This window comes from Thunnus albacares, chromosome 18 (genome assembly GCF_914725855.1).
Source record: "Thunnus albacares chromosome 18, fThuAlb1.1, whole genome shotgun sequence".
Taxonomy (NCBI): domain Eukaryota; kingdom Metazoa; phylum Chordata; class Actinopteri; order Scombriformes; family Scombridae; genus Thunnus; species Thunnus albacares.
Window position 1 is genome coordinate 26,984,783 of NC_058123.1, and position 14,771 is coordinate 26,999,553.

At 40.5% G+C, this 14,771-nt stretch overlaps 1 protein-coding gene across 1 annotated transcript; it reads left to right on the forward strand.

The window, feature by feature from the left end:
* The first annotated feature begins 9,030 nt into the window (after window positions 1-9,030).
* Window positions 9,031-14,524, forward strand: LOC122968845 (protein FAM240B-like). Its single transcript, XM_044334344.1, has 2 exons — window positions 9,031-9,363; window positions 13,799-14,524. The coding sequence occupies exons 1-2, from the start codon at window positions 9,227-9,229 to the stop codon at window positions 13,920-13,922; spliced, it is 261 nt and encodes an 86-aa protein (XP_044190279.1). The 5' UTR covers window positions 9,031-9,226; the 3' UTR covers window positions 13,923-14,524.
* Window positions 14,525-14,771: the final 247 nt, after the last annotated feature.

Below are 14,771 nucleotides of genomic sequence, written 5' to 3' on the forward strand. Positions count from 1 at the left end.
TTTGTCAAGAAGCAGTGTTTTCCTTTGTTAGTCAGCCAATCACATGTAAAAACTTCTTTAATTCAAGTGTTCCGATTGGACGGATATTGTGTTTTTTCCCCCTCTGCTTCCACAGCAGATCCCCACTGAAGGATTGTACACTCTTAAACCTGAGAAAATGTGTTTTCTGCTGAAGCGTCCTTGATTGACAGTTCCTGCTCTCGTTTCCGTTTCTCCCAGCTGATGATGAAATGATTTAAACCTCTCTGCTCAGTGTGGGAACGTCTGCTGATTCCTGAATGTTCTGTTTTTCAGGTTCCTGAGGAGGAGGAGGTAAAAGGGATTGGAGAAGATTTAAGGAGCTGAAGGTGGAGTCAGAAGGAGCATCAGGAGACGAACAGAGGAGGAGCAGCAGGAGGTTTGAGAGCAGATTTGAAAGGATTAAAGAGGATGTAAATGAGAGGAAGAATGTTAAATGATTTTATCCCATGTTTTCACATCCTCCTGTGTTTTTAGGGACGTCCTCACATGTGTCAGGGACTGATGAACACGTGAAACCAGAGAGAGAAAGAAGAGCTGATATCAAAACACCAAAATCTCCCCAGTGTCAGACTGTACACTTTGTCTAACAACAAGATTCAACTAGATTCAGTGCTGAGTAAAGCAAATAAAGGTGAAGAAAGAGAGAGTCAGGAGTTAATTATACCGAGGAGGAAGCTGTGTGTGTGTGTGTGTGTGTTTCTTATATCTCCAAGTTCCCAAACAACTTCACTTGCTGATAGCAGCAGCCAGAGGAGAACACACAGCAGATAACGACACACATGCACACACACACACACACACACACACACACATACATGCGTTTTGTGAGGACTCTCAATGACATAATGCATTCCCTGGTTCCTAACCATAACCTTAACCATAACAACGTAATGCCTAATCTCAAACTGTACTTAAACATAATTCTAACTTTAAGCTTAAAACCAAGTCTTAGCCTTAAAACAGTCTTTTGAAATAGTGAGGACTGTCCAAAATGTCCCCACGATGCAAAAATGTCCCCACTAACGTCATCTAAAACAGCAGTTTATTTACTGAACTGTCAGTCTTTCTCATGGACTGTAAAAAATATCGACGTAGCCTCCGTGACATCACCCATTGGTTTCTGAACAGTGGTTTTGAAGCTCAAAGTGGGTGGCTCCAGCCGTCGCCATCTTGGCAGTGTCTGACTCTGCCTAACTCCTGGCTAATCCAAAATGGGCAAAGAGGTGGAGCTGAGGTGGGCCAAATGAAGCCTGGTTGATGAAATAAGCCACCCAGCGGCTCACTCAAAGCGGCCACGTCCTTAATTATGCATAACTTTACAGCTTAATAAAATTTAAATGGGTGAGTTATATAAAAATTCACCACCCGTACAGTTGTCAGGAAAGGGGAAATAAGCTATAGAGACTGAAACCATTTTTTTGTAACCAGGCTGTAAACATGTTTATTTCTACTGTAAAGTTGGATATTTTAACATGGTGGTTTATTGGGATTGACTCACTTTTGGAGCCAGCCTCAAGTGGCCATTCGAGGAACTGCAGTTTTTGGCACTTCTACATTGGCTTCATTTTTCAGCCCCAGAGGTTGCCGCTTGGTCTTTCTCTCAACTGAACACAACTGTTAATAGCTCTGTACTGACATCTACAGGCTGCACCCTGAAAAACCAAGCTTCTGGCCATTATGAAGGCCTCTCAAAGGAACGTTTTGGTGTGTAAAAGTGTGTAAAAATTCGAAGAATGTCATTTTTTTTTACCCTTATGAATACAATTATGTGGCATACACATGAACATTACTTAGTGAAAAGAATTGGTCTCAGATCTCAAATTATATAATCTACTAACCTAATTACAAATTACCAAGGACAGGCAGAAGACACATATTGTCCAACAAAAAGAAAAAGAGATTATAGACAGGTATGATAAATTGATTTAAAAAAAAAAAAGATACAAGTTCTGTCTCATTCCCCACACAACACAAAATAGTTGAAATTATAAATTTAATTTATTCATTGATTAAAATTGTATTTTCACCAAGAATTACATACTGTAAAAGTATGGCGCAAATGCTCTGTATTTAGTCATATTTTTGGCAAGCTGTGACTTTTTCTGTTACATTCATCAAACTAAGACATTTTTTTCAGGTGTGAAAACACGTTATTACAGGAATCTAATGTGACTGACATGAACCCAGTTCACATACTGTAATGTTTCATACTCAAATCATACTCAAATCATTGATTTTTGCTAAATCAGTGGAATGATCCTTTCATAGCATTCAGTTTTATTAACCCACAAACACAGACATGTTACTGTCAGCTGTTTTAATCCCAGCACAGAGGTTTGTTCTGTGGTGCTGATCAGCTGTTTGGATGGATTTGAAAAAAAGTCATTGGGGTGTGGGTGTGTGAGTGTGAGTGTGAGTGTGTGTGTGTGTGTGTGTGTGTGTGTGTGTGTGAGTGTGTGTGTGTGTGTGTGTGACATCATATCAGAGTTTTGTAATGCCTTCCATCTGACTCACCTGTTGAGGGATTTTGTCAGTAGCCACAAGAAGTCTTAATTAAAATGCAATTCACACACGCACACACACACACACACACACAAATACACAAAAAAATTTATTCATTTTTATTATGTTTTATTATTTTTTAAATTTTATTCTACTTTGTCTATTGTCTAAAGGTTAAAGGACTAGTCAGTGATACTATATTTGTTAACTATATATGAGTTTTTGAGAATAAAGATGTAATAAAAGTCTGAAAATATTTACAGTCTGAGAATATGGAATGAAGCTTGAGACATTAACCTTCTCAATGAAAATGTAAATATAAAAAATCAGCTTAAGTATCAAATGTTATGGGGAGAGAAATGAGTGACAAACCTTTTAATACAGGAACTAACACTGTACAGAGATATTAATGTTTACTGATGCTGTTTTTTCCCACCAGTAATGTTTGTGAACACTGCATCTTCATATTTTCCCTTAAATATTGTATTGCCCTTAAATTATGAACAATACTGTGGGAACTGGAGTTTCTACAATGTCATGTAGAGTATGACGTAGCAGTGACATTTTCGTTAAACAGCTTTGTCATTTTCAGTCATTCTAATCATAAACCGAGATCACAGCACATTTATCAATGAAAGTTTCAGTCTCTCTCTCTCTCTCTCTCTCTCTCTCTCTCTCTCTCTCTCGCACACACACACACACACACACACACACACACACACACACACACACACACAAACACACACATATCGTTACGGACTCTAGGAAACTGGCAGTGTAAAGACAACTAAGCTATCATTAAGATCTTGGTGCCATTTGGTTAAGCCATATGACATCTGTGCCTTTATGTGTGTGTAATAATACTACTGTGGACAGATGACTAGAAACAGAAAAATCTAAATGTCCTCACATCTGTGACCTCAAGAGACATTCAGTAACTCAGCTCCTACTTCCTCTCTTATAGTCCTTCATATGAGTCAGGCTCCAAAAATGCTGAATCCCACATTTCCCATAATGCATCTCAATAACTTCTTTTGTTAGATATCCCCTGCCTGGTAAACTCCACACCTCCAGTCTTTAACAGGCTTTTTGTTATAAATGCATACTCTCCATGCCCAAGATGAGGTAACCCAGATGACATCACTATGACATCGTCAGGGTTACTTTGGAAAGCTCACTTCAGGACCACACATGACATTAGACAACAGTTTTTACAGGATGTGTCGTACACCTCATGATGAGTAAACTAATCTTAAAGTGTACATTAGGGGAGTGTCCCTTTACAAATTACAGCATAAAAGCCTGGCCACACCTGACCCACCTGCAGGGTCAAATAAATCTGCACTAATTTTTCATGCCAAATTCAACTTTGGTGAACCTCAAGCTGCGAATCTGTGCCATTGACCAAAAGCAAAGTGTCTTGATAGATCTTTTGAGGGAACACAGAGCTGGGGCCTCATTCATAAAACAATGCATGGGATCCACATAAAAGCCGAAAATAAAACAGATTTATAAAACTGTACACCTGCAAGCAATGTTCCCTTTATAAATCAGTCAACCTGGAAATGTGTGCACATGGATTAGCCTCATATTCCGCCCCCTACACTCCCACATTCAACCATAAATGGTCAGTGTAAAGCCCCTCATGAATATTGATGCATATGTAAATGAGCCTGTTAATCAATTGTTCTTTATGGTGAATCATGGCAACATACGAGCAGAAGACCAAGAAAAAGAATTTCCCTGAGACAGAAATTGAGGTGTTTGTGGGTGAGGTGGAGGTTAGAAAGCACATATTGTTTGGTGGCATTAGCAGTGTCTGTGTGTCAGAATGGTCCTTATTACCGGAACGTTTACACTTTTTAATAAATGAATGGGGATGATAAGTGTGTGCGGGAATTTACTTTTTTCCAGTTCCATTTGACTTTGGAACTGAATCTTTGGGGAAATTGATTCCCTGCATCACAGGAGAGACTAAGCAAGTAGTGTGCATGTTGCTCTCTACTCTTGGCCTTAGCAGTGGTGTCACAAATGAAAGAAAATTCATTGAGTGGCAACATGTTGCTGCTGTGGTTAATGCAGTGAGTTCCACAAACAGGACAATACCTGAAATAAAAAAAGGGTCAGATATAAAGGTGAAAGCAAAAAATTGCATTGCATCCCACTGTCAGAGCGTGTCTGCTACTGGTTGGGGCAAGGGCACACCTGAGCTTTCACTGCTGGAAACTCAAATGGCCTCTAAACTCAGGGAAACCTCAGACAAACCTGGTAAAGAACTGTTTTATCTTTAATTGCTTGTCTGTTGATATAGATTATACATACAAGAAACATGTGAAAAAGCACAGTGGGCTTAAGTTATTTAGTTTTTTTCCCTTACTTCTTCTTCCAGAGTCGATGGGAGTGGTAGGTAATGAGGAGGTGCCTGGCAAGGGGGATGTAGCTGTAGAGCGTCCAGCCATCCCCAGCGCCATTTCCAGTGTGTCTCATGTGCATGGCCCCACTGGCAGTGGCCGGGTCCTGACAGACAGAAGGAGACACAATCAGTGCAATTAATATCTTAGCAGACGAACTGAAACAGTTAAGAGTTGTGATGTGTGAAATTTGATTGTAAGTTGATTGCCTTCCTTTCGGAGGAGTCCACATGCTGGGGGGAAGGGAGGCCAGGAGGGAGAGGAAGGCCAATCCTCTCTGCCATATTATGCAAAACAGCACATGTCCTGATAATCTGGCAGACTGTTTTTGGGTGGTATAAAAGTCTGCCACCTGAGGCATCTAAACACCACCATCGGCATTTGTGTAGGCTGATGGTGCGCTCCACAACTGAGCGTGCATGAGCGTGGGCATCATTTTAGTGCATTTATCGCAATGGTTGAGGAGCCAGCACCTGACAGGGTAGCCACTGTCACCTGAAAGTTATGTGGGAGTAATTATACATCAGGTTTATATATAATGTGTGGTGGTGGTTTATATATACAGGTTTGAATGGTTAGAATTTCTACAATGAGATGATTATTAATTTACCAAGAAGCCAGCCATCCCTTCCCTACACTGTTCCCTACACTGCTATGTGTCTGAATAAAAGAGATGTGTTGAGCCAGGCCATGGTGCCACTACATTTGTCAGGACCAAGTTAGAGTCACATGTAACTTGGACATTAATTAAATGAAAAGATGGAGCCCTTATTGCAACATAAGTGCAGTCAATTGCATCAATTACATCTGGGACACCAGACATTGCTGCAAATTGCCTTTTGATGTTTGCAGAGGCAAGGTGATGTATCAACTACTCATTTTAATAATCCCATCCAAAACGACAGGCATTATGGAACTAATTGATGGCTGCAATATCCCACACTTAGGATACAATTTAGCAAAATTATATTATTCTCAAAAGGGGCTTTAGACAGAAAAATAAACATTATACAGGGCCCTGTTTTCATGGAGGCATAACAACCAGCAGAAGCAACATTCCGACTGTTGGTATTTTCCTGACCTTGAAACTCTCTTTGCCTGTCTGTGTGGTATTTTGGTGACCAGCGCAGAGTCACACTGCACAGGTGGGAGTAGAGGCGCAAACAGGTGGGAGGTTCATTCAAATGAAGCAGCATAAAGACAGTTGTTGTATTTTGGTTGAAATTTGGTCCCAGACATTGCACTAGAACCAGTTAATTCATTTAAACTCTCTTCAACCAAAATCAGCAGAGAAAATAACATTTAATGTGGTTAAAGCAGAAAGTCAGTCAATCAATCTGCATAATCTGCAAGTGATTCTTACAGTATCTGTTGTCCACAGCTGCTTTATAGCCCACTGTATGAAAACCTTCTCTTTCAGTTCATTAAGTCCCTACAGCATCTTTGGCTTCACCAAATTTATTTGTGGTTTATTTCTATCTTTATCATAGGAACTACTTGGTGAAAAAATCAACACCATCTGTCTATGGTTGCAAATTTGTGGTGATGAGTGTCGTCATGGTCGTATGTCGTGGCGCTCTGAACTAGTGCTGGCATCAAATGAATGATGGAATTCAAAGTGTTGTTTCATTTGTGGGTTCGATACGTATCAGGTCTGTACTGGTACTGCCTCAGGGAAGTATCCATATACTTGCACTCTAAAGTCCAACACTAATAAAAGCCCTCACTTTCTCCCATGCACTTTGTTTTATGTGCCACCCGACAAGCTCCCAGTGATAAAAATAGAATCATTACAACCTTATCTGTGTTAAAAACTTAATTGAGTGCTGTGTGACAAACATTTAGCTGCTTTAAGCAGTGCAAGTGGTGACTGATTGACACATTTGTCCCTTAGGGATTCTCTCGTACAGACTTGCTGCCCCTGACACGTCCCGTACATGCTGATCTGCTGCCCGTATGCCAAAGAATACCAAACACCGCCTGGGGCTTGAGGGCTCACCAGATTCGTTCATGTACCCGAATCAGACGCAGTTTCCATTACTTTGCTATCAGCATCACTGATTCCTCCTGTCCTGTACAAGTGCACACATTCTCCCATCAAATTGTTTTCGTAAATCTCACCTTTTCTGTGGGAAGTGACATCCACCTCTTTCAAGCCACATTTTGTTGCATTTTATGCAACGGTTATAAATGAGGCCCCTGCAGAGTCCAAAATAGAGGAAGTCATTGTAGCTTATCAGCTGTGTTGCACCATTCACCTTTATTTAACCTCCTCTGTTGGAGTAAAAACTGAGAAAAGAGTAATGGTTTGCAGAGAAGTCTTTTGAATAAACTGTGTTAAAGTTACTACAAGGAACTTTTAACTGGTTATGAAACAGTCTCATGATGCCTCTGATGCCTCTATATGACCTACATAAGCAAACGAGACCATCAGCGAGAAGACTAGAAGGCTATTTCTACATAAAATGCCTGCCACCGGGTCAGATTCCCTCCAAAATCAGATGAAACAATTTACGACACACAGACCAGAAGAGCATATGTTTACATTACATGCAGCATTGCAGCATGAACACAAAGACGTTACTGGGACGAGGGGAGGATATTCTCTTCGTTTGATAACTTTAAAAGTAAAGTTAGACTTGTTGTCAGATTCCTGACTCATTTTTAAAAAGAAGAGAGAAAGAGAGAGAGAGAGAGAGAGAGAGAGAGAGAGAGAGATGAGCAAGCTGAGAGTAGGAGCAAGAGGGTGAGAGAGAGCAGTGGTGGTCAAGCGAGCTAGAGAGTGAATGAAGAGAGCGAGTGGCATTGTAGCGAGAATAAAGGAGTGAATCAGATAAATAAAATGTTATTTTCTGAGTATTAAAAATAAGTGGCATCTTTCTTTCACTCACTTCCAAGATCTTTACAACACAAGGCAGTGGTGCTCATGGGAAATGTGGTCTTCATTCCCGGAAAGACTACCGCTTTTCTCCAAAGGGGCCGTTAAAATCAAAACAAAATAATGAAAGTGTCATAACTTTAAGTTAATGTCCTGTTAGCAACTGAGCTGAACTAACTGGTTTGCTAACTGACCATTAGCAAACTTGTTAGCTTAGTGAGCTTTATTTTCCATCTTCAGTAACTGTTTGTTGAACAAAATGGTGTACAATGGAGAACAAAAGGAGGAAGTAAACAGAACAGTAGAGAAAAATAGTAAATAAGCTCTGTGAGCTAGTGTGACAACTAACACAAGTTGGCGGTTAGCTTGTCAGTTACAGCAGTCCACCAACCTGCGAGAAGTCACTACGTCAACCACGTCACTACATCAACCACATATTTTGTGTGGACGAGCAAATGTCACTTTGTGGTGTGACCTTCACATAATGAAAAAACATCTCTGGAGGGACAGGAATGAATCTGAGGAGGGTCATGAAATCCTGGTGGCTAATGATTCTGTGTGACGCTTGATCTGATCTGATCCAAACAAACCAACAATTAACCCTCCAAAACCTGACAAGTTAGAGAGGAAAGGAGACAACAGAGGAGAGCAGGAGAGAAGAACAAGAAGAGAAAGAAAACATGCAAAGGCAGAACAAAGCCAGAGTTACACTTGTGTGTCAAAGAGTGACACACACACTTAAGTGAACAGAAGAAGGAAGAACAGAAAAGAAAAGAAGGGGAGAGAAGTCATGAGAAAAAAAGTGGAGATATGGGGAAAATATAGCACTGAATGAAAAAAGAAAATAGAGAACATTCCAGGGAAGGAAACAAATGATAAAAAAGAGGGCAGAAAAGAGGTGAAAGAAAGAAAGAGAATGAAAGAAGAATGAGAGATAGGAGGAGAAAGTAGAAGAGAAGAAAGGAGGACAGAAAAAGGAAAAAAATGAGGGGAGAGGAGAGAGCAATAGAGAGATGATTAAACAGAAAGGTGGAGAGGAGGGGAGGAGTTAAAAGAGGAGATAAAAGGAGTAGAAGAGAGAGAAGAGGACAGGAGACAGACAGAGATGTAAAAAAGAAAGGAGGAGGGTGAGAAGAGAAAAGAAGAAGGAAGAATAATAAGGAACCATTGAGAAGAGAAATATAGCAGGAGGCTGAGAGAAGAAGAAGAGAATAGAGAAAAGAAAAAAGAAACAAAGGAAAACTGCAACTTAAAAACAGCAGTAAGTAACCAAACCAGATTCAGTTCATCAGGATTTGCGAGAAAATTAATGCAACTTTCCAACACAATAAAACAGCAGTGGTGGATGGAGATGGAGAATGGGCTCAAGATCAGATGTAACAATGTTCCAGACATACAAACCTCCATGTGAACCATGTGTTGTCAGGTGATGAACGCAGCTCGGATTCATGACAAACAGAAACTGAAGTCGTTCTGGGAGCAGAAGATCATTCAGCACGGCGAGCAGATGGATGAGGAAGACAGCCGCATGAGGAGCAGCGCTCTGGCACGGTCAGCAGCAACATAATTAACAGGAGGTCACACTCCACCATACATCTGTCATTTTAGTATCAAATACTCAGCCCTGTACTGGAAGACATCTGTTACAGGTTTGTGAGTCTTGTTTGTTTACAAGCTAAATTTGTGAGTTTGAGTTTTTAGACATTTTCACTTAATCACTTCATGTGTCTTGGAGGATAAGATAGCAATCGGATATCAAAGAATCTAAGTGAGACAGACTGATATCTGATACATTCTGGCCAGACGTTGGAAAATGATATCTGTCTCTTCAAGGAGCACATGTACTGTTTAATCCTCCCTAGTGAACCATACGTCAGTGAGCGGTCTGTGGAAATAACTACTTACAGGGTCTGTCCCCTGTGATAATGGAGCTAATGTTGTCCTCCCTGTCTTATTACAGTGACGGGTAAAATGGGTTCTATTAAGGGGAGCTATTTCAACATGTACATATCATACAGAAGGCACATCAAGCTGCTGTAGCATTTATCTAATCCCTGATAAATTCAGTCAATGAGTAACCTCTGTGACTGAGAGAGAAGCATGAGTTAGAACATGTAAGGACAATAAAACTTATGTCTTGTCTTTTGTTCACAAATATGATTCATCCATGTATAAGTTTAGTTAGTGCATTAGTTTATGTATGTTAACTTTGAAGCTAAACTGTTAGTGTTGTAACCATTGACTGTATGTAAAGATGGACGTGTGACATCAGCCGTTGGTTTGCATTGGAGCCAGTTTGAAGCCCAGAGTTGCAGTTTATGTTCAGCGCCATCTTGTCCATTTGGAGCCAGGCCCACTTCCAAATAAGGTGTACGAGGTGTTGCCTTTCACGCTCTGGAAACACGCCCCACTGCACACTTGTGTAACTGTCAAAAGCTGTCAATCAGCAGACATCAAAGCTACTATAAGTCTTCAAATCTATTAACGGAGCAATAATTTCCAAAATGACCACCAGCACATTTAATAGAGGGCCTGAATTTCGAGATTGAGACCATGATAACTCATTAAAAAAGATGATTGAGTATTTCTTGAGAGAAGTTGAGGCTTTTTGAATGGGAGTCAGAGCATCTAGTGGCCATTGGTGTTGGTGGCACTTTAAAGTACTTTCCCAGATAGCAAAATTGCTGTGGCCCAGATCTGGCCCACACCCGACACTTTCGGCACTTTCATCCGGCCCACCTACATATTTGCTATTTTACATGTGAGCCATTTCAGGCTCACATCCATTTTGTCTTGTCTGGGCCAGAAGAAGGCCAGCAGTGCTGCATAATTGCCTAAAGTGGCCCACTTCCGTATGCTATCTGGGTCCGCATTGGCTTCAGCCTCAAATTATGGTGGTTGCCACTTGGTTGTAGCTAAACTGCAAGTAAATGGTAAATGGACTGTACTTGTATAGCGCCTTTCTAGTCTTCCAACCACTCAAAGCGCTTTTTACACTACGAATCACATTCACCCATATTCATATGCTGAATGGATACAGGGGCTACCATGCAAGGTCCCAACCTGCCCATCAGAGGAAATCTAGTCATTCATACACATTCACACACTGATGGCACAGCCATCAGGAGCAATTTGGGGTTAAGTATCTTGCCCAAGGACACATGAGCATGCGGACTGGAGGAGCCAGGAATCAAACCGCCGATCTTCCGATTAGTGGACGACCCACTCTACCTCCTGAGCCACAGCCGCCCAATGCAGGAGTTGTTCTTCTTCTGGGGTTTTTGGCAATTACCAAACAACTTCAGGAAAAATACCACCACCCGCTTGGATTGGATTAGGGCCCCGATTTTCATGTAGCCTGGGAAAACCAAGACAGATCACATTTGTGATTTGGCTAACGGAGATGCATCAATCTGGCCAAGTATAAACAAAAGTGTTTTAAATCATATCTGGATTGTATCCAGATACGAGACACTCAAAATGAAAAGTGTAAATAGGTACTAAGTTACATATTACTGTTGTTTCAACAGCCATTTTATATTTTCATGAAGGACACAACACGTCCTCCAACCTAAACAACAAAACAGGTCATTTGTGTTACCTTCCTAAATGACCTTTACGAATGTTTTCTGACCTGGAGCCCTCACCAACAGGGTGGTGAAAGTTTGGTCAAGTGTAGGGTCTTGGGAAATGTTAGAGAAAGATGGTAGTCATGTTTAAAAGAAACCAAAGTTGGATGTTGGTGAGAGATAGGAGACAAATGATGGTCTCTGGTGTTATAGTCAGACACGTAAGACGCCCAAACATCCACACAAACCTCCTTACTAGGTGGCTTGTACATCTGTCTACACTCTGACAGATAGAATCTTATATATTTTGTATCATGTTGTTCCAGCTCTGCTTTGAAGCTATGATGTTTACACTGAGTGAAATGTTCAAACTATAGACTGTATATTAATATGGACGACGCATCGCCACTTCCTACCACTATGCAAAAGTGAAGCCAAAATATCTCCTTTCCGGGAGTTGCCATCTTGCTTGTGTGATGTCATTTGGAACCAGAGTCTGTGCTGTAGAGTCGGACGGTGGGATGACGACCCGTGGAACACGCCCCCCTCAGCCGTCCCACTGCCTGACGGAGGTTTGAGAGTGGCTGTCACTGCTGTCAATCATGACGTCAGACCCCCTGTCTATATCGTCAAATAACTACTTAAAAACAAACTTATAAGAAAAATGAGCACTTGGATAAACATCAGCATGATAAGAACTATCTGAAATGACAGAAAAATTTATTTGACGTGTACTTTGATTTTTTAGTTTTGCTCATGTCCCATCCGCTAACATGGAGGGGACCCAACATACAGTATTTGGTGTCTTTGGAAACTTTTGATCTCTATTAGAATTTGAAATCAAGTTCTATGGGTTTGGACAAAGTTTATTGCGCTGGATAAACTGCAGGTTCCAGCAGGGTCAGAGGGGAAAAGAAGAGCATTGAAAGAGCTTTAAAAATAAACTTTATTACCGTCCTAAGCTTTCTTCTCTCTCTCTGCTTCATAACTTGATTAGTTTAGATAATGCTTCAGTCATGTTTACAGCTCATCTCTGTCATCACATAGTAGCCTGAGAATGTTGATTAGAGGCTGCACAGCTATATGTTTGAATCCAGGAGATCAGAATGAATATCTGAGGACAGATGAGCAGAATGCTGCAGATTAACTGACACATGACGGAGCGTGCTGATAGACGAACACTCACTAACACAGACACAACAATATTAATCCTGTCACAGCTAACACAGCACCCACACACACACACTGCTCCTCTTTTTCCGTAACACAATTATCCTTGACAGCAATGACTGCAGATCAGGTTTCACTGGATGTCTGCACGATTAATTTAAACCTAGGAGTTATGGTGTCAGGGTAAATACCGGCCTCTGATGCTCTGACAAAACCTCTGCTGATGTCTACCTCAGTAACAATGAATGCATCCTACACACATCCAAATAGAAATGACTTCATCTTCTTTAAACTCACTTTTGAAATATTCTTCCTTTTAAAAGTTTCATACTAAAATAGGTTTTTGTCAGCCGCAGGCTCTATAAAGAAAGTGCTGTGGCTTGAAAGATGCCTAGACATCTCAAAACTGGCGTAACTTTTGGTTGAAAAGTGAAAATCTTTTAGGTTACATACATTGTTTCATGTAAAAAAAGTAAAAAGTCCTAACTACACAATGAAATAGAGCTCAAATTCTGTTATAATCTAGGGGTCTAAAACATACTTTAACCCAGAGGACCACACCAGTATTTCTAAAATGTCTAATTCAGCTGAATTTTAGATATTTTTTCCTACAATTTAAAGTAGTCTTTAGTTGCCTTCTATTTCAGTACAAGGGGAAAATTTATTAGCAGACTCCGGTTTGGGTTGTGTGAACAATCACAGTGAACATATAAAGTTTGCATTCATTTTCGTCAAAGTTTCATGGCTCCTGGGATGTTGGTCTGTCTGGTCCACCACACAATTAATGCATGGATCGCCATGAAATGTGTGACATATTCCCCAGAGGATGAGTCCTGCTGACTTTAGTGACCCCTTAACTTTCTATGCAGGTCAAATTTAGCTATGACCAAATACCTGCAATAGTAATGACATCAACCCAAGCTGTACTTTATGTTTAGTGCTTACTTAGCAAACATTAGTATGAAACTAACATGCTCACAATGACAATGCCAACACTTTTTTAGTTTAGTGTGATTAGCCTCTTAATGTAGGGCTACTTAGCAAATGTTAGGGTTAGGGTTAGGGTTAGAAGGGTTAGTCCACACCAACATGTGTGAACATGTCCACACCAATGTGCTTTTGTTTTTTTTTAAACATAGGGCTGTTTTCAATCTGAACACCCACTAACTTCTTTTTTCTCCTCTCCTCTTCATCCTCTTCCTCCTCTCTCTCTCCCCTACTCTTTCGCTCTCTCCTTCTCCCTTAAGGCTGAGGGAGGAGTGGTTGGTCAGGTTGGATCATAGGAATCAACACCAGCAGAGTTTCTTCGAGGAGAGAATCAGACGAGCTCAGAAAGCTCAGCAGAACCTCAGAAAGCTCGACTCCCCCTGAAACCAACAGATCTAACTCCTCCACCAATCAGCTGTTCGGTGGCAGCAGTGTAGAGTCAAAAAATGAAGGAAAGAAACTGAAACCATTATATTATTCATAATTAAATAAATCCAATAAAACTCATTTGTCATAAATAGCAAACATATGAAAAAAGATGTGTGAGAGGAAAGTGACAGATTTATTTGCAGTCAAGCTTATACAAAAATGTAGTTGCATTACAACTTAGACATTTTATACTTTACACTTTAATTAATAAACACGTGGATTCAGTTTTATAGCTTATATGTCTTTTTCTAACTTGTATTTGTACTTCTAATTATTCTGCTGTATTGCACACTATACTTTTTAGCACAGCCTCAAGATTTTGCCTCCAGCATTTCACTGCATATAGTGAATGAGCATGTGATAAATAAAACCTTCAAATCTTGAAGAATTCTGAACCTATCCTTTACAGTAAGAAATATTTCTTTCTAATCTCTTACTTCTTACTAAGTGTGGAGACTTTTACTAAGGTCTTCTCTTGGAAGGAAAGGCCTTGGGGGTGTTTTTTTTTGTATTGGTTTGGAGAGTCACTGTTTGCAGGAATCTTGAATCCAGCATATTTATTGGTGTATTTGGAGGAACAGTGTTTGCTGCAGGGATGTGACCGTCTGTTCCTGATGAGAACTGCCCACACACCAAATATATCTGCAAGGCAAAGATCCAAACCGGAAACATGTCCTACCAGCCAGCCATGCTTCACACACACACACACACACACACACACACACACACACACACACACACACGCACACACACACACACACACACACGTTTTCTACCAGTTCTGAACAGATGCTGATTTATCAG